This window comes from Contarinia nasturtii, unplaced genomic scaffold, assembly GCF_009176525.2.
Source record: "Contarinia nasturtii isolate CC-2019 unplaced genomic scaffold, AAFC_CNas_1.1 Cnas_scaffold_1037, whole genome shotgun sequence".
In the NCBI taxonomy this organism is placed as follows: Eukaryota; Metazoa; Arthropoda; class Insecta; order Diptera; family Cecidomyiidae; genus Contarinia; species Contarinia nasturtii.
Window position 1 is genome coordinate 1,188,489 of NW_022198383.1, and position 27,457 is coordinate 1,215,945.

Sequence of the window (27,457 nt, forward strand, 5' to 3'; positions counted from 1 at the left end):
CTGTAACAAATTTGTCGATGTTGATCTATTTTTCACAAATCCATGTTTCTAAATAATGTTCGGTTTCGTTTGTGTTGTTTCTTGTTCGTTCAATAGTGATGAAACTATCTAACTAGAAATTATCAAACATTTACAATCATTAGCATTATAAACGTACGTGAGTATTTAATCAATGAGGTCTATGTTATTACTTTTCATGTTAGGATTTCGTTTTTGTGGTGAAGGCAACAGGAGTATCGCAGGTGAGATGGGACATTTGAATCAATTGAAGTGAACCAAAAAAAAATTGTTCAATAAAAGTGAACCAAAAAAAAATTCATTTTAGTGTATTTTACACTGAAAAAACCGAGTGAAATTTTTTTTTTGGTTCACTTTTATTGAACAAAATTTTCTTGATTCACTTCAATTGGACAAAAAAAAATTGATTCACTTTTTATTGAAATTTTTTTTAGGTTTCGTTTTAAAATAGCAATTTTTCGAGAAGTAGTTTTTATTCTACCCCATTCAAATGTGGTTTGTTGCATAGATCCACGCCAAATAAATAAAACTCATAAAGCAAATGATATAAAAGAATAAAAAGAAAATCGAGCACTTGTCGAGATTTTCTTCCATTCCATATTTATTGACTCGATTTTAAGTTTATTTATTTAATTGAAATCGTCCTAATACTCTTCTCCATTCCATTAAATTGGTACTGATCTATTTTAGTTGTATTTCTAAGTGACAATTCTGAAACATACATATTTGATTCGATGTACTTGATAATCGGAAACAATGTCGAAATGGACATAAATATGCATCAGTCTGAAATGGCTTGGCCTTCTTATAAAATTGAACATCTTCGGGGTTACATGAGCTTATGTTTTTTTTAATATATAAATTCATTTCTAAAGCATACAACTAATTCAAATGGAACTTATCAAAGTAATAAGCACAGGCACCTGTAATGTAATTTAAATTGAGTCTACAAATAAATCGATTTATGATTCAATGCTAAAAAAACTAATCGTACATCTTTATAGAAGAAAGAAACTATAATAGATTAGCTAATAGATTTTAATTTTTTAAAAAGAAATTTACATATATCACAAATATTTTATTTTCCCTTTTAATTTATGGCGCAAGGAAAATGTCTAACGCTGGACGCATGTATTACATGACTGATTTATTAAAATATCTTAGTCGTCATCGCTAATGTTCATCGATTTCGATTTAGCAGCATTTTACTTTCGCTATTTTTCTCCAGGTTGCCACTAAGCGTTGGGTCCGGTCTTCGTCTTTTGAAGAAACCTAATCGCCACAAGCAATACGAAAATAGAGCCAACAGTAATAAACCGCCAACTATTGATACAATTATTATCCAGATTGGAATGGAACCATCGCCTGGTTGCTCATGTAAATCGGGATATGCGTGTGTAGATACCTGCGAGAAAAAAATTATTATTATTATTAACACAGTTGGTCGAAAAAATGCGAGAAAAAAAATCCATACCGTTGCTTGGTCGTCCTTCTTTTTTTGTTTAATGTTATAGATATCCGGTATCGAGATATGAGCTGACGAAACGATTTTCACCAAATCAACACGTGGATAATCGCTAACAAGCGTTGAATTCCATAATCTAGCCTTTATATAGATGTATGCCTCTCCATTTCGTTGTATGTTATAAAGTGCACAATTTATCGTAATACATTTTGCTGTCTTTTTATCACAATCCTGAAATTAAATCAAAAACAAATCAAATCGATGTTCATTTGAATTGAAATAATTTTTATCATTTTTACCATTGTAACAATATCCGCTTTCTTTCCATCTTTATCGACTAATCGTTCGGCCCGGATGATAAGCGCATGATCTCGTCTAACTCGATTCAATGTACTGCCACTCGGTTTTTTAGCGTCTTGTATTCGTTTTTCTGAACTTTCAGCAAACATTGAATGCGATTTATTCTTGGGAAGATAGCTTCTGTAATCCATTAATTCGGCTGGTTCGCCGGCAAGATCCATCGGATTTGGACGTTTATCGAGATGCAATGGATTTATTTCGTTAGTGGAACATTCACCTTGAGCACCTTCGATTATAATTTTATCAGCGAGATACAACAACCATTTGCCTTTCTCTTTGTCATTTGCGACTTGATGAGGCCATTGAATTCGTACATTGACTGCAATAAATACACAGAATTTTAGTACACCCTCAAAGGTAAATAAGAATGAATATACAAACCCAAAGGTACACGCCATGGACCTTCGTTATAAATGAGATATGTGTGTTGCACTGCTGTTCCGGTGTCTTCAATGTATTTCATTGCACTCTCGCCAACAATTCCACCACCATAGAAGGATTGCTCTGGCAACTGCCGGAGTCCCTGAATGCTGAGTTCGGCTTTCTTGATGACATTCACAAGCAAAACTGATTTTTCACGTGGAATCAGTTGTTTTGATGTGGAATTTGCAAAAACTTTGAACGATAGACGAGGTTCTGAATCATCCAAGGCACTTGGATTGAAACGAAGCACAACATTTCTCGATGCATTCCGTTTGAATGGATTTCCCAGTGTACACGCAACGATTGTTTCATTAAATTGATTACAAATACCTTGACCTTTGTCATTAATATATGTAACGCTTTTTTGATGTTCAACAAATAATTGCGCTTCATAAGCGGACTCTTGTTCATTCGTTACACTCACATTCAAACGCAACTCGTCTGATTGTCCTAATACTAAGTTGTACTCGTCATCTGTAATGTAATTTTTTTGACAAAATTAGTTTTCAATTCAAAACATTTAAAAAAAAAAATTATGTTTTCTTACCTTCTTTGTCCAATTCTAATTCGGCATAAACTTCCAATTGCGATTGACACAAATCGTCTGCACCGCAGTCCTTTTGGAAACTGGCTTCAAATGATCGATCTGCTTGAGTTTGGTCCAAAATGGGATTGAGTGCTGTTAATGTGCTCTGCGATGACTCAGCGATTGTGTAATTCAATCGAAACTGTTGAATTATTAAACAAACAAAAAAAAAATCAGAAAAAGTTTTTCAATTAAAAAATACGATTGAATTTGTTGAATTTTCTTACATGAATCGGACTTTGAATGTCACGTGTATTTTCCTTTATATAAACTGTTTCAAACTGACAATGTTTTTGATCGTTGACTTGCACGTTAATGGTTCGTTTGACAACGTTGCTTCGGCTCTTCATGTCCGCTCCAAAAAATACACGTGAAAATTTCCGTTTGTTATTGAATGTTTCAGCTTCGATTGTATAGATCAATTTAAGAATTTTTCCATTCGATGATAAATACGGTGAAATTGAGCAGCATGCTTCAAATGTAAAGCAAGTTAAATTACTATGCATATCTCTGCCACAGCCTTGTTTATTCGGATCAATATTTTTGAGTTCAATGCCTTCAACGTGTGTTCGTATATTGGTAATTGGTCGTGAAAGTAAGGCAATCGCAGCTGATGAGCGATAAGCACCAATCAATAAATCTGGATACGAGTTATCATCAAAATCAACTCTTCCCGATAATGAGCTACCGAATGTTTTGATTGTCTCAAGATTGAGCACCGATGGTGTAATGACCTGTGACGGTTTTGTCGTTAGACCATTCTTTGATCCTAAAAATATGTAAACAACACCATTATCTTCATAAGGGGCACCGATTGCGATGTCATCACATCCGTCCTTGTTTATGTCACCGATATTGGTCATTGCCATTCCAAATTGTGACTCCAATTTTCCAGTTAATTTTGTCGTATAATTTGATGGCAAATGATGATTTTCATTTTGATACACATAAACTGCTCCGCCTTCAATTTTACCAAAGTAAAATGGTGCGGCCACAATTAGATCGTCCAATTGATCTCCATTTATGTCAGCCGTTATAAGTTCGTAGCCGAAACTTGAACCGAATTGTTCACCATCGAAAATTTGCGACACATTCATTATGACATTAATATTGTTTGACATTGGATATGATTTGGAAAAAATTACAACTTGTCCGTTGTCATTCGATCGAGGAGCACCAGCAGCATATGATGTATAGTCTCCGTAATATTGACCACCAGTTACAGCCATGCCTGATAAAAGATCCGATTTAAAAAAAAATAATTTCAAAAACGCAATAGAAAATAATGGGAGATGTTTACCTAAATAACTGTATTTATCAACCGGTGACGTATGCTCGAGATGAGGTCCGTAATAATGATTTTTGTCTCGTTTCAAGTAATCGCCATCGCCTGAAATCACAAAGATCGTGCCACGCCAAGTGAACGGACCTGGCGTCCCCAAAATCAATGTACCATCCTCCATTAGAGCTCCTGATGTTCCAACTTGACAATATCCATACTCCTCGTGTTCGCGTTGGGTACTTCGTCCTTTGCATGGTTCGTACGTTTCGTCAAAATTGAGATCATTCGTAAGTACATAACATAATCCTTGACCGTGTTGTGATTCGCCCGTCTTCACGATGTATCTATGTGCGCAAACTAAAACCTGCAAACATATTGATTTTTTAGCAGTTTTTTCTTTTAAAATCGATTTTTTTCTAAATCTTACTTTTCCGGCTAGTCCTTGTGAACGGACTGTAACACCCATCCATTGTCCATTTTTAATTTCCTGTTTTTCCAATGGTGGCTTCAAATCAACATCATCGCTTACTGTTTTTTCGAAATTAAAACAATTCGGAAAGAAAACAACATTTTTTTTAATACCAAATCGATAAAATCGAATCGTTTAGTCAAGCTTGTGAAATGAGTCTGTAAGATGTGTGGTGCAAATGGTGAAAAATGAATTGGATAACATTACAACGTCCTTCACGTGAAATATACAATCTAATTCACGTTTCCAGTCGTTATATTGTGAGCATTTTAAGAATGCTGTTGATCGAGCATCGAATTCATTGAGCATATTCCAAGTGCAACCATATTTCAGCACAATTATATGTTTTTTTCAATGACTTCAATGTCTCGCATTCACCAATTCCAATTCATTTTCACTTCGTTAGTTTGATTTGATTCGAGATTGGTCGAAAATTATGAATATAAAAAAAAACAAGCATGCTCACACACACATAAATGTATATATACACAGAAAAGAATTGCATTCAAACATAAATTCTTCAATCTGAAATAATAAAAGAAACATCAACAGAAACCCTATAGACACACATTAAAAATTTCATGCGGAGACATAGAGCAAGTGACTGGTTTTTACCGTATTCTAAATGTACGAATTTACATATATATTTTGCAAGTTATTTCGGTGCTCACAAGAATTCGATGTGTGCAAACTAAGAACGCACCAACATGCATGCGCTTGACGAATGAATACGTTAAAATGTTTTGATATGCAATCATTATTTGGTATTCATAATCTTTGGTGCATCTGCTGCGTTGAATAAGAATGCGGTCGCAACTGCTTGCCAAATTTCATTTCAACTCGGCCGTATTTAATAAACACACAGCATGCAATTTATGACAAAACACGTATAAACTTATCCGACCGTCAGAGGTGTCATTTTTTTTTGTAGTTTTTTCTGTACTAATATTCTGCCACCGTTACATGAAAATGTTTACAACTTTTGCTATGGGTGTAGTAATGACTAATTTGTTGCCGTAACCAGAAATGAGCGAAAAAAAAGTGCTAGTAATTTAAAGTGGCCCATCAAATGTTAAACAACAATTTTAAATTTGAGCTAGTCACAAGTACGAACCCACCGATTAACCTAATTATTTTTATTTTATTCGTGCGATTAATTTATGTAGATTTCACCGTCAAGTTTACAAAAGAGATTCATTCTGATTTCGTGTTTCGGTGATTACTCAACGAAATGAGCAATAGCTGTAAATAAAGTGATAATTAAGACTTATCACTTAAAGTATGACTGTGCATAGCTCGTTTGTGCCGGCAGAATGTGATTTATTTTGACGGGGATTTCATCAGTTGTGTCAAAAACATGTTCCCATACTATCTGTTTTGCACCTTTTTTTGTATTTATTATCAACAAACATAGAAACATTGAAGAAATCTAATCTAAAGAAAAAAAAATCATGCATTTTACATCGTGTTCATGCTGTACACAACTAATTCCAATTGTATTATTGTAACATTTAGTTAAAGAGCAAAATGATTGCGCAATGGATTAGTTCGAAATGACTAGAAGTTAGGAAAAATACATGCAAAAAAAAAAACAGTCAGTGAGTTTAGTCATTAGAGTGTTATTAAAATAGAAAAAAATAAATAGGTTTTACTGTCTTAGCAGCCCAAACCACTTACTGGATTCATAACGTCCGCCAGATACTATATATTTTTTGTCGGATTCAGTTTTCACGTATGAAGAATTTTGTTTTTATTTTTTCATTTAAGAGATTTTTTTTTTGCGATTTATGTGTTTTACAAAAGTAGATATTACCGTCCCAAAAAAGAGAGAATAGATAGAAAATTATTAAGTTGATCTAAAGTTTGATTTTTCGGTATGTGAAATGAAAAAAAAAAAAAAAAGATTTCGCAAAAGATAAAAGCGTTTGAATTCTGAAATGAATATATGAAATATCTAGGAACAAAATGTTTTTGTTTTTCTAAATGAATGTTCATTTTTCGAATGGTCCCACTGTGTGTGTGTGTAGCGTAAGTTGATATTTTTCAAGTTAGATTTTTAATAACTCAACACTATAAATGGTAGCATAAAATGCATCTACTGAACTAAGGACTTCATTGTTCAATTGAAAATATATTTACAATAGTTCATAGTTTAGTCATGTTGGTATTCAATATCAAAAAAATATGTACAAATCTAAATATATATATATTGCAATTTAAAAGAGGCTGATTGAAATAGGACGCAAATCAATTACTGCAAAGAGAGAGAGAGGGAGATTCAATTGCTTACGCCAAATTCAAAATAAAATGTACGAAGAGATTTATAGGTAATACGCTAGTCTATACAATGTTAAGCAATGGTCAAATTAACCCGTAACCCGTTCGAAATTACGTCATTTATCTAATCTCGACTGGTGAGATTGGAACAAATCAAATGTGAATTACGCTTTTTTTTGTTTCGTTTATACTTTTCTACTGGAAAAAAACTGATTTTGTTCATCAACATAATGTGGTCATATCATATGAATGCTGGTTGAATCGATTGACTAGCATCAATGTGTGACTTACATCGTCGACCGTCCGTTACGACCTGTTCACAATCGCTCGTATGTTGTGTGATTGGACATTTAAATAGTGCACCAGATCGATTTGTTCCCGGCTGTAAATTTTGACCCAACGGAGCACCGACTAGAATCCTAGAAAGAAAGATAGAAGAAATGTTATCGATTGAAGTTGATTTTTTTTTTGGTTTGAAAAATTAAAACGGAAATATATTCATGGCATAATTTTGAGAGTGAAACTTCCTAGACCTATCCACGCAGATATGTTTGCGTGTACCGGCATTTGCCATCAACATTCATCCACACATTGTTATAAATGATTCTCGGTAATTTGAGTTGTGAATGATATGAAATATGAAAATGTCGTGTTCTCGTGTTGTTAGTGTGCTTGATGCGTTCGGTTTCGAGCACATCCTACGTCATTGAATTAGACATAACCATAAATCAGAGATTGTTATCGTTTGTTGAAAAATAAGGCTAAGCTATGGCTTGTCTTCGAACCCAACAAACATACATAGTGTGCGATCGGATTCATGCGACAGGTCTTAACAAAATTAAGGTTGGGTTAGTTATTGTGGAAAAATTATACAATACGTTTTTTCATCGTTCCGTATGGTTCATTAGTTCGAAGGTGTTTTGATTGAAAGAAAAACGTAAACCATCCTGGGACAAAGCATGCATTCTTTTAATGATATATTCGAACCAAAACGTTCACGCCGATTTTTTTTTGTTGTTGCTTCGTTATTTCTTGCTCGTTTACATCAAAAGGCATAAAATGAGACGAATTACGTCTATTGATGAGAACCATAGTCGCTTATATGGAAACGTTTGTGTACACTTAAATGGTTCAATTGTAGACTTGCGATGAGTGGTGCAGAGTTGAATGAATTTAAATATAAGAACCAGTAACTCATGTATATTGTCGCCATCATCACGTTTACATCTTCAGAATTAATTGAAATAAGTAAAAGGAGCACATGTTTTCCGTGGCATTATATTCGAGGAAAATTGTATGCTTCAACGAACTTGAGTACATGAAGAAAGAACGCTTAGTGTGGTGTGAATGAGAAAAATCTACAGATTATGACTTGACAGAAAAAAAAACTCTTTCAAAACATAAACTACTTTGTCTCTCATCCATAGATGTGAATTCAGACGAAGAAGAAATGTCTTGCGGCTGGGCATATGTAGGCATATCGATCAGATGGTATCGAATATCCTTTTTATACCTTTGTAAATTTATTTGAGATTTTCGTTTTTTCAAGCCACATTTAAGCCATGCACAATATTGAATATAGAAATCGTTGAATGAGTTTGCACATTTTACATTGTTTTTATGTTTAGAAATCGCCCACACAATGGAAAAAGGCTCAATTTTGTTTAACATCAAGTCCGTTCATTAAAATAAAAGTCATTCATTGCGGTTATCGTTATGCGTGTTTATTTCTATCTATGCTTAACCATGTAATCTGTCTCTCTACCGTCTTAATATTCAAAACGTTATGCATGTTTTTCTGAAGAAAAAAAAAGAATCTATTATTATTCCTCTTGATTTTGCTATTCATTTACAGCTGAACAAAAACATTACACCAAACCGCCGGTTTTTATGTTTTGTCGATTAAATATTGAATCAAGCGCAAAACCAAACGATCAACAGCTAATGGATTTTTCATAAAGAGAAAACAGCTATTCATTACATTTGTGATAGTTAAAACTTTTGTTTTTAACCAAAAAAAAAAAAACCATTTCCGGTGTTTGTTGCAATTGATGAGCGTGTGATAGCTGTTGCATTTCACCAGCCACACTCTTACCGCCTGTGTAAGTCTCTGTGTATGTGTGCTTTATTCTCTCGCACACGCTTTTTCTTTTGATGGCATATCGGTCTTCCGCACATATTTATACGCGGATCATTTCAACCATTAAACGGTACATCCACTGACGGCGATATTAAAATACAATAAATTGATGGTATTGTGCTGGTTAAAAACATTTAAATGGGCGGCTGTACGCTTCATTCAATTGAAACGTATCGAAAACATTACGCACACACACTTAAATTGCATCGATCCACTTAACCGTCAATTCAAGCATTTCAAGTGTATACAAATAAATTTATTTTTCCGCGGCGCATATTAATTAAAGCACCGGCGATGAGTAATCGATTCCGAGTCTGAATGCGTCTGTCTCGTGCTCATCTGACAATGAAAGATGATCATTTTAAACGGTTAACGCTTTGAACATTCATTTTTTTTCTGTGTGGGTTACCCAACATTGAAATAAACGTTTTTTTTTTTTTGGATTTTCTTTCATTATTTTTTGTTTCTACATCTGAAAGATAAACCACTCAGCTTCGTTTTTACTTGTGCGCCCATAAGACTGTATATTGCATACACAGAGTGCACATCACTCGAATATGTATTTAAGAAAAAATTGAAATTATCGATTCGATATTTAAAAACAAATAAATCAATTAGCTCAATTCGAGTAAATCTGTACATCACGTCAGTGAACGTCGGCATTGTTGCTGATCGAACGAATGAATCTGTAATTTGAATAAATATGCACTTAACTTTAATGTGACCTTTACAGATGAACGGAACGAGCATGTACATCACTGTGACTGGCATTTATTCGTCTTAACTTTCTCATTTTTATCAACACCGATATGAATATAGTTTTTTATAGGCAGGCAGTCTTATACGCCAAATATGCACATATATGCATTCAACTGATGTCCGTATGGATTAATTTTGTTCACTTGAGTAAAGAATAGCTCTATCGATCAAAGTAAATCGGAATGAAAACCAGTTGTGAAAAGAATTTTTTTTGATTTAACTCTTTAAGTGATAAAACTTTTTTTATTGCCATTCATTGTCTATACTCCAGACTAAAGAATCCAAAAGTAGGCACATTTTTGTGTATACTAACCAAGAGGTTTCTGACATCTTTTGAAATATTCTAATTTTTCAAAATTTCAATGATTTTTCGAATACCACGAGGGTTATATAAATACCACGAATGTAACCATTTTCTATTAGCAAATCCACAGAACGTAGTCTGCTGTCTACACTTTTTGATGCCTGGATTCACTTTGACGTAACTCAAGACCGTCTTCACAATGGTGCATTAAAAATGTGAATTGTTCCCAGTGTAGGGTTAACCGATTTGTTTATATCTTAAACTTGTAATTGTATAAATGTAAAGCCGAAAGAGATTATAAAGAGGTATAAGCAATAAAATGTGGTCAATGTACAGGTGTCGCGTAATAATTATAATCAACGTTAAGATTGCATTGTTTTCATATTACATAATATTTCAAAGAGACCTTGGTGTTGGATACTCTCACAGCATATTTCTCATGCTTCTCTGTCTCTTTTTCTCGCTGTCTCTGAAGAGAATCTCTCTGTCTCTCTATCATCTACAGATCTATCTCTCTAGCATTTGAATATAGTTAGTTCTTTTGATACAATTCCGATGGAATGAAACGTTAACGCCTTGAAGCTGCATGCTGATGTGTAATTCAATTGATTTTGATTGTATGCTTTGTGCAATTAACATAAATAAAATGAAAATAATTCGATACGATGCAGCATAAGATCGTGCATTTTACAAGCAAAAAGCATTACCACTTGAAGTGTTCTTTATGACTTTTGTAATTTAGATCGAACATAAAAGTATAAAGAAATATTTAAATGTCAAGAGCAATCGGATAAATAAATAACATTTTACGCTTCACCATTGAATCGGAATCTTAAGTGATCTAGATTCTAGAAAATGAAGGGGAGCAAAACGAACAAAATTTAATGATTCAGTTGCATCGTTTGATTAATCCATTGATTAGATAATAACCCAAAACACACAAATTTTATCAGTGAATTTGAATCAACAGCATAGACAGTAAACTGACATTTCATTCGAAAGTATTGCATTCATTCATTTCAATTCTATTCTATTACGCTGTGCGTAGGTAGAACGGGTTCTTTTCTCACATTTCATTCTAAAGTGAATCGCATTTCATTCAGATTCTTAAACAAATTTAACCCGTTCAACGTTTATATGTTTCAATTTTCACATCGAAACGGATAAGACAAAACGGACTCAAACAGAGGAAGGCATATCATTGTCAATGCATTGGATAGTGAAGTCATTTTTTTAAAGTTATTTTTTCCCATAAATTTATGACAGCATTCATTTGGTATTTGATTAAAGGTAATCTAGCACTTTTATCGGCCCCTTTTTTACTAACCATTCCATAAACATATTTTCAAAAAAAAAATTCAAACATTATCGCGCTGTTCAAACGGATAGAGAACCATGGGATGATAAAGAAAGTTTTGAAAGCGCGCAAAGATAAACCAGTATGTTATTGATTATTCTGATAAGATAAGATTTCGTGTAACCATTTTTCGTTCATCGAATCAAACATAGATTCAAACTGTCGAATAAAACTCATTTTCGATCGAATGTAATCATTCGAGTGTTTTGCTTGTTTTTGTTTTCAAAAGGTGTTCGTATCTTGCAAGCGCACAGGAAAAAACATCGATATCTTAATTTTTATAGGCTGTCACACCACGTCGAAAATATAATCATAAAATTGACGTTACCATCATATGTAGGTGGGAAATCGATTCGTTCGATGTTTTATGCAATATAATATATGTTTTGCAGAATTAGTCCTATCTTTAAATTCATTCCACAAAAACCACAAAACATATATCGCTTTTATTTTGTGGCAATTTAATCGAATGAAAACCGATTCTTCTTATCGAAATTCTGCAGATGTATTGCTATAGAGCAACCCACAAAAAAATAGCGATTTTATTGGATATATTTCTTTCTAAATTACTAGTATTCTCTCACTTTGGACGACGGGTTTTATAATGCATATGCACTTTGGCTTGACGTTTGAACTTTTTTATCTGTTTTTTGTTTTTTTTTTTTTAAATATTCATTTCATATTAAATTGCACCTATCAAATGCATATGTTCACATTTTTTGCACAATCGTGATAAATCAACTCATAAAAATGACTCATTGGTTAGTCATTTGAACGTTGATGTATCATTTTGCCAACGTATAATATGTTGATTATGATGCTTAGATTTTTTTTTAATGTCTGAAGTCATAAAATCATTTTGATGGAATTAAAATGCGTGTGAAGCGCATCGTTTTTATGAACGTTGCAAATTTTCTCTAGCTTTCACATACTTCGCTCTTCGATGGATTTGTTAAATTAATTGTGAGCTGAGTGTAACATGATTTACGTTCGTGGTGATGACTTTAGTTAAATTGAAAGATTATGTAATTCCGTAAATTATACGTTATAGTCGATGTCGTGTTTGTTTTCAATGTTTTTTTTCTTCTTTCTGTTTGATTCCTAGAAGCTATGCATGCAATGGTTAGGTCATAGGTACACAGAATTTCATTTGCATGCTTCCAAAAAGGTTCTTTTTTTTATTTACATCAATCTGTTATGTTAACATAAGCCACCATCAAGGCATTAGCTTTCTTTATATTTACATTGACCTCGACTCTTGGTATATATCCACTTCTATCCAAAATATTAATCTTTGTTTAAAAAATATCTTGATAAATGTTAAGAAGACGTTCGTTCTTCGTTGGTTCATTGTTTCGTATGATGTTTTTTTTTTCAATAAATTTTTTACGTGTGAATGCATCGAAATTTTTCTTCTTTAGAAATCCTTACAAATAAAGACATTTTAAACATATTCAAAGCGCACGCAATACGCAATAGTTCATTAGATTTCTTACGCGTTTCTTTGTTTTGAATTGAACTACATTTTTTTCTCGTATAAATATCGTGCCATGTTCTTTTCGACCTCACAGTGCTCGGCCGACAAAAAAAAACATTGATGTACGCATAAACAAACAGAAAATGAGAAGACTGCGTCGTTTGTATATTTTTTTCTGTGTGTGAAACTACTAAAATGAGGTCATTCCAAAAACTCTATGCAAACAACAAATGTGTGCTATGTCTTTGTTCAAAAATGTTCAGTTGTTTCTGTGCTGTTTTTTGTCTCTTATAATCTGCCGAATCAGAGTTTTGATGAACAACAAATTTCCTCTGTTTTTTTAATTACATGTGATCTTATTACCATACATATATATGCGTTTTGTGGGCGTTTTACGCACGATATTTTTATATTATTAACCGTTTAAATTAGTATATGAGTAGTCTTTGGCATAAAACGGGCTATAAACACCAACGAATTGATGTGAAAAGAGTCGATGCGTAACGGTGATTGCTTGTTATGCATTCAAGTTCATTGAAATAAGTACCTTTACAATTCATATCGATTGAATGCATGTCGCATGAGGTGTTCCATTTGAAATTATTCACCAAGAATGACAAATAGCTGAAAGTGATGGATATGACATGAACGATTTTTTGTTGACACGTGTTTAGAAAAACCGTTGAAATAATATTCAGTTTTTAATCGCATACACACTAAATGCGTTAGAACATCCCGTTTGCATATAGCTGACAACATATTAAACAAAATACATATCACCAACGAACAACACAATGCCATTCATATCGCAGCATTTAAAATTACTCATTATAGAAACAAAATTTATAATTTCTCCAAAAACGTACACGACGTCTGATGCGATACTTGACATTGACATATTGGCTTTAAAACTAATTAAATGTATGCGTGAAGTCAAACAAAAAAGAATGAACCGCGAAGAGTAAGCGAAAGAAACAGCCGATATGCATAATTTCTGATTGTATAATGCATTCCATTATTCTATGGTATTAAATCATTCGAAATAGAAATGGAAATTGAACAAGTTATTAAGAAAGTTAATTATTTCCTCATGATTTTTTGTTCGATGAACGATTGTCTGTGTCGTTCTTTTTATTCACATCCAACTCGGGTTAATCTTGGAGATTTATATCAACTAATGGAAGTTGCAACAGCTAATGGAAGTTTCAGTTGGTTTTTTTTTACATGAAATACTGATTGATAACAATGGTTTTCTGTTTTGAGATAGCTCAATTTTGTAAAGATGAAATAAAAAACCAAATATGTGTATCGATGTTTTTCATGGCGGAAATGCTACTTTCTTATCAACTAAGAATATTAGATTTCCTTTGGATTGAGCTGTTCTATTCATTTATTATTGGAAGGTTTGGGCGCACACAAATCATAATCTATATTCATACAAAGGCTTTCAATCCAAATGTCTTTATACTTGTAAACTGACGCCACTTATCAATTTTCATCGATCAGAGCATGCATGAGAAAAAGGAATAATAAACAGTCTGATTGAAAGGTTTTATCGCATGGGAATTGCTTTTTAAAAAAATTGATAACTATTTAAAAATAGTCGATGAAGTAGACGATGGAAGTCGTTACTTGTTTATATCTCACAATTGATTTACACACGTTTACATTCCGTTCCCACACCGCGATGCCAATGTTCAATGAAATTATGACTTCCACATGCAAATCGTGTAGTAAAATATTTGCTCTGGGTTTGTGTACGTTCTGAGCCACGCATGCTGAAAACTATTTCGTATAAACACAGTATTTTCTGCTTTCAATTTCGCTCGAGATTAGTTCTGCGTTTTTTCACCGCGTCACATTCCGAGAATAATATGTTTGAATCTTTTCTTTTTTTTTTTTTTGAAAAAAATCAGCACTAAACATTTCATTACTGAAGTTAATAAAGAATTATGATTGATGTAGAGCAAAACGCGGCATTATGCGAAAAAATAAATTAAATGTACTGAGTCGAAGGACTCGAAACGATCCATTCGACACGAAATGGAATGTGGCAAGAAACCATAACAACATTTACTGTTTGAATTACGCGAAAATAACGAACAAAAAAAAACAAGAGAGAGACATTACGAAAACATACAGCTAAGACAAAAGCAAATGCGTGCTTTATGTTTATGTTGCACACAGCGAGGCGTGCATGCCAATAAACGTCCAAAGAATTCGCTCAAACTATAAACACACCAAGTACAGCGTTGACGGTTGCTTGGTCAACGGTTTTTCTTCGGTCGGCAAATTTAGCTATCTCAGTGGTTATAAATACATATCATTTGTTAACTGAATCAATTCGCTAGCACGCACACCGATTTCCATTGAGCATGGATTTAGTTACTCAATTTGTTCTGCTTATAGTCGAAACGATTTATTTCATTGAGCCCACGTCATGTGCTTTCCATAGTTTCCACTCCTTCACAAAATCTGTGGTTCCAGTAGTTTTCGCTTTGTTTTCTATAATTTCTCATTTTGAAACTCAATCAATTTTTACATAAATTTCAGATCGACTTTCTACGACCACAGCATGAACAATTGCTAATGTATAAGGTCGCTAAAACTATAACATCATCCATCTAATAATAAAACACACATTTAATGCGAAAAATAATTCAAAATTCTGGAAGCCACTTTCAGTTCACATTGCTTGATATCATTCCTTTTTATAAACATCTTGATATAAAATTAAGATAATATATCGAAATTCCACTCATTCAGTCTGGTTTTTTTCGGCCGAAAAACAAGTTTCCTGCATATGGAATAAAAGAATAAAGAAGATATGCAAAACTACGCCGTTTTTTTTCTGTGAGACTCACACTCACTAAATATAAACTAATCCTTTCTAAGAAAAAAATGCAAGCTTATTGCGGTTGAATTGAATACGACGCCGTGTGTGTTTTTTTCTGCATTTGTGGATTCATTTTACAGCTTCTTCTTTGTGTATTCGTAAGGATTCATATATTTTTTTCCGTTGTTGTATTGAAAACGGAGAAAAAATTATAGCGAATATTTTTCGCATTTTTAAACCATATACTTATGTCGCATCGTATGCAATTTGTTTCCACACCCACTTCAACGCGAATCAAAAGAATATGGCAAACAATAAAAAATCATAAATATGGTGTTGGTGTTTTATGTTTTGCGTTGCATTTGCAAATACAAATGGTGTGAAATGGATGTTGAAAACATTCAATTGAATTCCGGTTCTATTCAACCAAAAATAGGCATCAAATCAATGCACACGAAATTTAATCTCTATACACCGTTACATTGTCTATCTGAAACATTGCACATTGAAAATAAAACGAACATTACCGTGTAGCAAATCGAAATATTTATATTGATCAGGACACTCTGTGTTCCTGTGATCGAGGAGGGAGAGAGTGAAATGGCTTTTGTTATCGCAATCGCACCCGAAAACACATTGTGATGATCTCGCAACAGATAAACAGCTGTGAAACCGTTTTCTTCTACAGATGTGCCATTTAGACAGATCAACATCGACCACCATTAAATGGTGATGCCGACAAGCCGTCCGATGCGATGAGAACAAATAATTCAAATGGGTGAAATGTTGAAAATAAATACAATTCTCATTTGTAGTAAATTAATAATTGGTGGGTATTGTGTTCATAGTGAATGATGAGAGACACACGAATGTGAAGAAGCCATTTTCAACATATTCTAAAGCCACAAACGTGTGATATATATCCGATGATATGTGCTTTGTACATTGATCACGTACAATTTTTTTCTACTCTTCATTTCTTCACCGTAGTGCGTTTCTCTGTTTCACCGAACAAAAGAAAGCGTATTAAATATACACTCGAGAGTGTGAGCAAACAGTGACTTTTCCATTGTCGTTTGTTTTCGTTCTGTTGCATGTTAAAAGATGTGCATTGTAAGCAAATAGGGATTTTTTTTATGTGTGTATATGTGTTTTGCTGACAAACCTACTTTATTCTCGGCTATGGTAAATAATTTTTACGTTTTATTTACACATTTTTTTTTATATTTCTACACAATTTCTTCAAAATGAAACGAAGATATTTCAATGCAATGTCAAAAAGATCACATCATTTATACAGAAATGAAGAGAGAAAGAAAACAAAAATTTGCAATGAAAATGTTCAAATGCTTTTTGTTTTTCGTGTTACAGTTGAATGCATTTGTTTCAGTTTTCTGCGACGCTTTAATACTTTATATTTGTGTGTTTTTTCGCACTTTATTAAACCATATGCAAATCGTACAATTAAATGTGCATCGCATTGGAGGAAACCGCAATCATTTGTGCCAGATTTTCCCTATTTGAAGTTGTTCAAACTGAACTAAATTGAAATCAAACAAAGAAACGATCATATATTTTTTTCGTTGAGGATCCAAGCGAAAAGCACCACGTGTGTAATAAATTCCTTTAAGAATAGCCTATTATATTGTCGTCGACATGGGACCACTTGAGACACATACTTTTTTTTCATTCGCTTTAAATGTTAGCAGATCTTTTTCGGATACATATTTTCTCCACCGTAGCAAGTAGTAGTGGAGAATGATTCAGTGATTAAATTCATGTGGTTATTTTATATAGTTATTTTTATTGCCTGAGCTGAGAACAATATAGAACATATATCTATCGCAAGTGTCATCGTTATTTATCCTGCAATTTATTAAACAGCGACCGCAATAGAAATTAACATTTGCTTAATTGTGTTACACTGAATGTCCGTTAGAGAAAAAAAAACGTATGAGTCGAACCTCCTGCCATCACCCGCAGCGGGTGTCTAAAGTATTCAATTTATTTATGTCGTATTTAATCAGTTGCAATTGTCTGAATCGTTACCCATTTTTCAATAATTATAATAAACAGACGAAGGTTCGGTGATATTAGTCGATAAACTAAATCGAAATGAATTGCGGTCAAACGGTTCACTTTTTTCTTATACTGAGATATGCATACCGGCAAGTAACGACATTTCACACAAAAGTCACAGTTCTTTCAATCTGTTTATAAACAATGCATGGGTATAGAATTTTATGAGGTCAGGGCAAACCTAAGTTATCGAACATTTGTGCGATAAAATGCGTTTGAGCTAACATTATGCATGATTGTTATTTACATTTGTTTGAGCTGGTTAGAAATGAAGAAAACGAAATTTCATTTCATACTCACGTATTTATCGCTTCAATGTTTTAGAACTATTCGATGGATTTTTTTTTTTTTTCTTAATTAACCAAGAATGAATTTAAATTGACTGTCCAGTGCCAATTTAGAAAAAATGATAGAAAAATGGACTACACAAAAATATGAACTGTCCAAATATTAACTATTTCATTCATTTGGTTGGCAATTAATGTTTAAAATGTTATATTTGCCAAATGTGTGAATTTAATGAATACGTCTAGCAACTGCTCTGGCAATAAACGCAGAACTCCTAGAACAATTGAAGAACGACCAAATGGAGTACGATAAAATGTTTCATTTTAACCCGTATTGTCTTTCGATTCAATTAGAACAAACTGAATTGAATGATTTATAACCCGGAGAATAGTTTTTTTATTGATAATAATGAGACAATCACATACTACTTCTAATTCTGTTTGAGTGATTCATTTTATTTATTAACATTACGATTCACTTTTAAATATTTTATTCAATACACAACAGGATGACTCAAAGACGAATGAGTTGTTGATCAGGTTTTCATTTGCAGCATTCGACGCATTCTAGTAGAATGATTCTACACACACACACACTCACCGCATATAATATGTGACTTTTAGTAATCGTAAACAGAAAGAATCTTTTTTTTTTGTATTCTCTATTTTTGTAGTTTTGTTGCAAGCAGTGTGTGATTATATCTTATCTTAATAAATAAATTCTCCTATCAAAACATTCATTCATACCAAGAGAGAGAGAAAAAAAGGCGCTTGATAGCGACTGTTGGTAAATTAATACAAATGTCCATTGAGAGTAACAAACGATTTTGTCGATTGTGCATTCATCCCTGTGTGTTAATGTTTTCCGGTTTCTGTTCAACATATTGGATTACGTTAAAAGAGCACCTGCATGAGAGATATAAAACGGCTCAAGAGCCTTTTACAGATGTTAAAATGGTCTTCCATTTAATATTTAATGCGTTCCAATGGAATGCATTTCAATCACCGAGACATATCAATTTTCCATGCTTCGCTGTACGTAAACACATACCTGCATGCGAATTAACACTTGGATGGCAAGAGACTCGGTGATCGATGCGTTCATATCTTCTTTTCATGATAAATTAACAAAAAAAAAACATCACCGAGACCATGACAAAGAATGCAATGTCCTATGCGCCATCGCAATAGTCAATATTATTGAGTGTGGAAGAAAAAAAAATGCCCACATGCGTACGGCCGCCTTTTTTCGCCGCTTCTATACCATCGTTAGGTTCAGGTAAAACCTGGATAGGTTTATGTATGTAGGCTTTTATAAAAGGAATTCGCGAATTCGAAGTTCGTTAAAATAATTGGATGAAAATATAAAAACAAAGTCATGACGATAAAAATTATGCATTGATACGAGCATCTACGGCAAAACAATTGTGCAGATTCTTTCATATTATGTGGCAGAGACAGAGCTCAATGCCATTTTTAGTGTGGTGTGCAGAAAAAATAAACGAGAGGCGAAAACGTATGAACCGATGATTGTAAACAAAATGCACACACACTCACATTTAAAAAAAACATATTTTACCTGTTTTTCCTTGTTCTTTTCTCTCTTTCTTCATGGCCTGTGATGCTGATATGCGATGCAATTCAGCACAGCTAGAATTTAAGTAGAAAACCCAGTACATACACGAAGAATGACCAAATGCAAGAGAGACAGAAGCAAAAACAAAAGGCGCAAATTTCACAGAACATACATAAGCTCAATAAACAAAGCTGTTTCAGTTCGGAATGAAAATCTTGTACTGCACCGCAAGACGGCATCTTAATGCGTACTCGCATACTCTTTGGACACCACCAGTTTACCATGTGATGTTTCATACCTACGTACATAACGACACGCAGCCAACATGTTTGCTCATTAAATGTGAATACAACATAAGTTCGCCGTGTTTAAATGAAAAGAACGAAAAAAAAACATACTAACGAAGGAATTTTGTTTCGTTAATAAAAAAAAACTTCATGAAAATCGATCCCATTCAAAGAATTGGAACAAAAGCCGAAAACGACACACACACACACACCAAAAACGGGCGGATAGACAACAGCGCAAAGGTAATATAAGATGTGATAAAATAACAACGGCTTTATTGCCATGCAGCATTTAATTTTTACAGTAACTTTTCAACGACGACGACGACGTGGGCAATTGAGAATGCGAGAGAACAAAAAGAAAAACGAAGAAGAACCTTTGGATGTTGTGAGGCTGGATTGCGACAAGTCGACAAGTGCATTGTGGCATGATTTGTGCATAGAATACACTTCACTTGAATTTTTCTTGTCTCTTTTTATCACTCGGTTCTTTAGTTTTTTACATTTTTAATTTTCAATGATGCCGAAGGTGTTGCATACATCTTTTGTAGCTTTGTTTAGTCTGACGTTTACTCAAATTACCAAAATCGCGTCGATTTAAAAAAAAATCAACACCATTGCATTTGAATGTACATTGTTTTTTTTTAACGGAACGCCAGTTTTGTGTACATAATTTTGTTTTTCTTGACAAAAAAAAGCAAATTAACGACCATAGAAAAATGTTATGCAGCAGTTATAATAGTCGAAATGTTTCATCTAAAACCACCCACGCGTTTGCTTGTAAAACGTTGTTGTGTTTTTTTAAACCAGATGTACCGGATAGATACAAGCCAGTTATTTTGTGTTCTCTGTTATTATATTTTTCGCATAAGTTAAAAGAATGTTTATGCAATAATTTACATGTGCAATCGATGAGTATCGTTTTAATAGCGATATTCATTTGACATGATTGGCATGTCGCAACATTATCGCAACTATTCATTATATTTGGAAAATTACAAAAAAAAAGAGAAAATTATCATTTCATGTCGCCATTCTTGACAACAGACTCTTCTCAAACTCAACCGCGGTTCGAATGCAAAACGCCTTTAGAACATATCAACAGAATCGCATTTTATATTCGATCCTGTGTTGTGTGGCAATTCGATTTTCTGTTTTTAAGAGAGAACAGCAACAGTTTAGACAGATATGCGTGGTGAAGAGGAAGGCACAACTTATAAACACTCACATGGTCTTTTAATCTTACGAGAGCATCAGAATGAACCTTATTTTACATATCTTCAGATTCATGAATATAATATGCATCGAAATCCATGGCGGAGTATGGAAAGTCGAAACATAATTTAAAACCATTCGGTTTTCGTCATTAAAAATCAAGCGAACACTTTTAACAACCGAACGAATTTCTGTCTGACTTTCTTCGTTTTGTTCTAAGAATGGAAATTAACACAATGGAATTGTATTCATTTCGCGTTCGAAACCAGAAGTAAAATGTGTGTTATGTATTTACAAGACCGCACATTTGACGCTTAACCATACGTGCTAATTACAATTATAAACGATGTGCAATCAGTAGAAGCCGGTCTGTAGACACAAAAGCATTCTTTTTTCCACATGTATGTGTTAAATTTCTTCGATGAAAAATGGGATAAGTAAATATTAATTTCAATAACGATGCATATATAAAGAGAAAAAGCGACGACGAAGAGAGTTGTGCTGTAAATCATTTGTGAACAAGTATCGAATATTTAGCTCGGGGTATGCACTTCAGCTTGATATACTTCAACTTGAGAATATACTTTAGCTTGAGAATACACATTGTTTTTGCATCATTTTGCTCAAGTATATCGTTCGATGTTATTATTATTATTATAATCGGTGAAATGGTGCCCAAAGTGCAAATCACCGCATGCATCTGTTCGATATATATCGATTTCGGTGTATGTCTCTTTATCGCTTTCCAAGGATTTTCGAACAAAATAATTGTGTATTTAGTTAAACATCAATTGTTATTTGCTTTTTGTGTGTTTTTCAACAGAAAAACCAAAAAACACAAATAAAACTTGGACCACAATAAAGAATTCCATGTAAAAAGCCATCAAATCACATATAGAACCAACAAAACGTCTAACTACTAGACAAACATAAATAGAGTGAATGGACGGTTATTTACTTTGTGTTTCTTTCAGAATACAAAATGGTAGTACGTCGTTTTTTTTCTTCTTCTTCTACTGATTTTTCACATAAAATCGTTCTGTTTTTTTTTCGCTTTAAGTTCTCAACAACAGCGTTTACAAAGACTTTGGAGACTGAATCATGGCAAATTCAGTGCATTGATCAATGATTATCGTCGCTTTCTCTATTCCAAGTGAATAAATAAGTAGAAAAAAAACCAACATATACACAGTGTATAGGTATATTGTATGGAAGTAGAAGGAACACCAACAACTTTAATTGGCATTATATAAACAGCGTCTGTTGCAAGACTAGACTGTAGAGAACTGATTCAACTATGACGATTCAACATGTCGCTGATTGCAATCTTCCAGTATCAATATGCATTGTAGTGCTCGCACATGTTTGACAAAACTTCTCAAGTTGTAACTAACGTCGCAAAACCGGCCCCACCACCGTACGATCTCGATACAATATTTCTCGGTTTTTTTTGTTCTATTTCTAATCGGACAATACCGAACTGATTGTTATGTTATAGCACGAGCGAAGAAAAGGTAAGAAAGGCATCGGTTTGTGTGATACAAATCGTCCGTTGTCTGGTCTCTCTGTCTTTTGTTACCTTGTCGGTGTTTCAGTGTTTGATGTAAATTGTAAACAACAAACTAGATGAATACAGCACACAATTCGTTTGTGGAAAAGAAACATGCAGTTAAATGCGCTTAAGCGTGTTAGTAACAACAGAATCGACATCAACGTCCACTGCATGCTCTAACGAATTCAAAATCTTTTTTTTATATATAATATACGGATATGCTGTAGCCGGCTTTCTTCCTCGTCCGATAAATGGCAAGATGTTTTAAAAAGGTGAATAGATATTGAGTTTATGCATTTGAACGTGAACGTAACCATATAAACGGTATTTTTTTTTATTTCTTCTACCACATTGTTGTGTGCTTCTTCGGTATGTGTTTATAATAAAACACGTTTCGCTTTAAAAAAAACACTGCACAACATCAATATGTTGGTTAAAAATCATACGGAACAATATATATAAATAATCACTTTAGTCGGTTAATGTGGACTTGGTTCAGCAAAATCAAAGAAGAGAAGAGCGTGGTTTATAAAAATCGTGAAATACGGTAGACCCAATAGACCACACATTCAAATTAATTTTGTAAAAAGAGAATGCGTATGCCTCTTCTTGCCATCTAACTAATGAAATTGGGTCTTCTCTCATAGTCGGTTTTGCGCTTGGACGACAATGCAATAGAATAAGATTTTATACATAATCTATTGATCCCGGCCATAGATCTATATAATATAATTACGATGATAAATGCTAGCAGCAACAATGGCTGTTGAACGGCTACTGGATTGTCGAACGGCTACTTAAGCGATTCAAAATTTTCTGTTTACATTTACTCAAAGATTAATCTCATTAGAATGGAGGCGAGATGCGTAACAGAGTTTTCTCAATGCGTCTTCATTCAATAGAATGCACCAAGCTGTCTGGTTGAATTCAAATGCCGCATTATTTATGGATATATATTCCGAATTTGAAGGTTTTGGAGTTTGTTTTGTTCAAAATAGTCACATACATTTGAAATAAAAATGAAAACGTCTTGATTTATTTTGTTTCTGTTGTGCATTCACGACCGGATGTGATTTACCGATTTATACACATTTTTGTATTGCATTCAGTATTATAAAAATAACAATGAAAGTGTGTTCGCATAAAATGCTGGCTCCAGACAAATTCACACTATATTCACAATTGTTTTTGGCGACCGAAAAAAAAGCGAGTGCTGCTTGTGTGACACTTTTTATTCGATAAAGTATTGCACAAAGAAAAACGAGGAAGGCGGTGTTTCCCCTTTAATTTCTTATTGATTTTGACAAAGAATTCCAGCAAAATGAATGAAATACTCGAGAAATTGTCGAGTGTTGTGTTCAGAGAGTGTCATAATAGTAATAATGGTCGAAACATAAACACATTACATCTTTAAACGCCAGATGAAAGAATATCAATTGGTTTTATTTATTCTGCTTATTACATTTTCATTTGTATTTAGTTTTTGGCTATTAAAATGCAGCTATGCGCTGATTCATTTGCCGGTCTCAGTGAAACGATTTCGTTTGATGACTCAAACAGGCAGCAGGCGAGGGGACCCAAACGATGCTGTCGCACAACGCACATTCATCGATTAACGATAGGGTAAGTGAATATAGTTCAGCAGTGAAATGGAGTGGAGAGACGGCGAGAAAAATGCAATAAAAATAATGGATTCTCATACTCATACCCAACCGAAAAAAAAAACAGAGGATCCAATTCGATGCGGTTTGGAAAGTGAATCATAAAAGAACTTATGAGAAATGGCATTTTTATTCAAATTTTCTAATTTTAGAAATTGTTCCATCGATCGAAAAGTTATAAGACACATTCTGATGATGCTCTCATATTTTGTTTAGATGGAAAAGAAAATATCGGTTTGAAATGCGTGATTTATGAATAATGTATGAAGAAACGAATAAATCTCAATGTAGCACTGAAATTGATAATTAATTCTGAATGCCGGAAATTGAAACAACAATGCTATGATTGATCGGCGACTCTATGCGTGGCTCTAAGTATGAAATTCTGCGAACGTTAAACTGATAAACGCCGAGAAAAGAATCTATTCAGTCAATTGATATAATTGATGGTGAAATTAAGAATGCGAATTGTAATTAATAAATGACTCACCATTTCACTGTTGGATTGTCGTCTTCATCGTCGCCAATTTCATGACCGGCTACAGAATAACCAAAATATGTATCGGCATCGCCATACTTTACAATTGGCAACCGATTTTCCAAATTGAATGCCACAGTGTCGTTGACACAGCAATTAAATGCAACCAGCAGAAATCCAATGAGTAACAATGACTTAAATGTACTGTGGCTAACTGGAAATACGTGACAAAAACCACCGTGACACCTTCGCTGTGACATTACCAATTTATTTTCTGTGGATTTCATGCTTGCACACATTAAGTGAATTCGATTCGGGTTATGTTTGGCCTGCATATTTATTTACGTTGCGTATTTGCAGTTCTGGCGTTGGCTCTGCAGAATATATACAGTGTTACGGTCTTCGTTTTATAATCACTAAGTATCCTTTTGTTTTCGTTTAACGTTTTACGTTAGATATAAATTATGTTCAATCAATGTGCACGAATTTCGTTTGAACACCATCGTCATTATCATTTGAATGTCATTCGAAATGTTTTCATTCTTTTAAGGAAATATCAAGTTGATCACACAAAAATTCATTTCATTTCACTTTTTTTTTCTCAAAAACAAAAAAAAATCATATTTTTCGGAATAAACACCTCCAATAACACTTATATGTCTTTTGATTGGCAGAAATTTGCATATAAAGCACACACGAAATTGTTGAAGTAGTCAATTTCAAATTACACGCTCACTTGATAAGTATCAGTTTACGTTGGGACAGTATAATGAACACGTTTGAGAATTCATTGACATCGATGAGGGACACCAACTCATTCATTTATAATTTATGCGTTGGCCGTTTGGAGTGGCGTTATTTACATCTGCAAATTCAGAAATAGAAGAAAATGATGAGATAATAATCAATATGAATATGGTAGAAATGTTTTTTTTTCTTTTTCATATTTATTGACACTAATCACGAATTGCACAAGTCGTATAATATCGATTGTGTAATATTGCATTGAATACAAATGATCACGTTCGATTCGGTGTTTGCCACAAATCTATTGTTATTTATTTGACATGAAATTTGGATCACTTAACTGGCGTCACGGTTTTAGAATTTTATTCTTTCTTGGAATTTTATATGGAAACGAACTTATTTGTATTATATTTATTGTTAAATAAGGCAATTGCTTTTTGACCGTAAAGAATTTGACGTCAAGAGCACGAATAAATCTAAAAAATGATTGCAAAACTTTAATCAAATTTGTTATCGAATTTTCGTTGTTGTTTTGCCTCTTTCGCATTGCGTTCGGGACACAATTGAAAGTATTGCAAATGTACTGTTGGAGACTTTTGTAAATATAAAACGCAAATTTTACTGAATTTCAGTCAATCGATTATCGAGGAACAATATGCATAGGAAAATGCGTCGACAAGGCAAAAAACCAATTAATTCACACATGTGTACACAATCCATAAATAAATGTTGATAAAGAAATGCGACGCGTTCCAATCGACAAATGTAAATAAGAATGAGAAATGAATGAAATCGAAAAACTATGCAAATTTATTAAATCGCGCGCTTATGCTTCCAAATAAGTTTATTTTTTTCATTCGGTTACCACATGAATGTTTCTATCAAACAATACAATCGAACTTCATCCAAATTGGTTTTATCTTATTTCAAATACATGGAGTATGTATTTCTCCTTCTACTCTTTTCTTTATTATCGCGCACAGATAAATGAATGACGATAGCGTTTTATTTATTGTATTCGCACTGGCACGAGGTAGTAGTTTGCAAATAAAATTCAAGCTCAACGAGATTATACGATTTTCCATATTTTGGCAATAAGACTGGATGGGTTTTGGTCCATGATCGAAGTGTATGCTTACGTAAGAATGTAGCATTGTTAAGTGTATTTCAGCTGAACTTTAGTTTTTGCGAATTTAAAGAGAAGAAGAAGTGTATATAACAAAGACGGTAAATGGAATGAGAATCATTTATTTCGCCAAAGTCGATATTTGAATCGTGAACTCTCCAAAAAAAAGAAGAGTGTAATCAAAATCAAACGAATTGGCAATTCATGTCGAGACTTTTTGAAAAAATGTGGATGTTTTATTTAAATAGTCGGCTTTCGTGAGTTAGAATACGCAATCAACCTAATACCACTGAATATATTTGTACATATTTAGTTAAATCAAAATGATTTATGCAAACACCATGTGAATAAACAGAAGAATGAGCAAATCGTTAACACAACACTTTGTTATCTGTCGCAAAGTACCACTTTTTAATATTCATACAAAAGAAAAACCTGAAACAGTTTATCGAACTTTACAATCAATATTTACGTACTCTTATATTTCCAAACAATTTCGGAGAAAATATTTGGAAAAAAAAAATTGCAAAAATATTCGTTTCTATTAGTTTTTGCAATTAATTCCGTGGAATTTTTTTTAATTAACATTAATCGAATACATTCGAAAAATTGCGATAGATCGCTGAAGACACAAATTCAAAATTCGAATTGAGCACACGAAGGCAGCACCAAATACACCACCGCATCGAACGGTTG

The 27,457-nt window shown here is 33.4% G+C and overlaps 1 protein-coding gene across 2 annotated transcripts; it reads right to left on the reverse strand.

Moving 5' to 3' along the window:
• Window positions 1-558: 558 nt before the first annotated feature.
• LOC116343803 (integrin alpha-PS1) lies at window positions 559-27,457 on the reverse strand. Of its 2 annotated transcripts, XM_031772046.1 has the most exons (12): window positions 27,238-27,457; window positions 24,901-25,753; window positions 7,172-7,299; window positions 6,281-6,304; window positions 4,562-4,662; window positions 4,153-4,498; window positions 3,080-4,083; window positions 2,814-2,994; window positions 2,225-2,740; window positions 1,783-2,162; window positions 1,493-1,714; window positions 559-1,423 (listed from the first exon to the last, which is right to left on the reverse strand). In XM_031772046.1, the coding sequence occupies exons 2-12, from the start codon at window positions 25,221-25,223 to the stop codon at window positions 1,199-1,201; spliced, it is 3,450 nt and encodes a 1,149-aa protein (XP_031627906.1). In that variant the 5' UTR covers window positions 25,224-25,753; window positions 27,238-27,457; the 3' UTR covers window positions 559-1,198. The 2 variants fall into 2 exon arrangements, with proteins under 2 accessions (XP_031627906.1, XP_031627907.1); XM_031772047.1 differs by lacking the exon at window positions 6,281-6,304.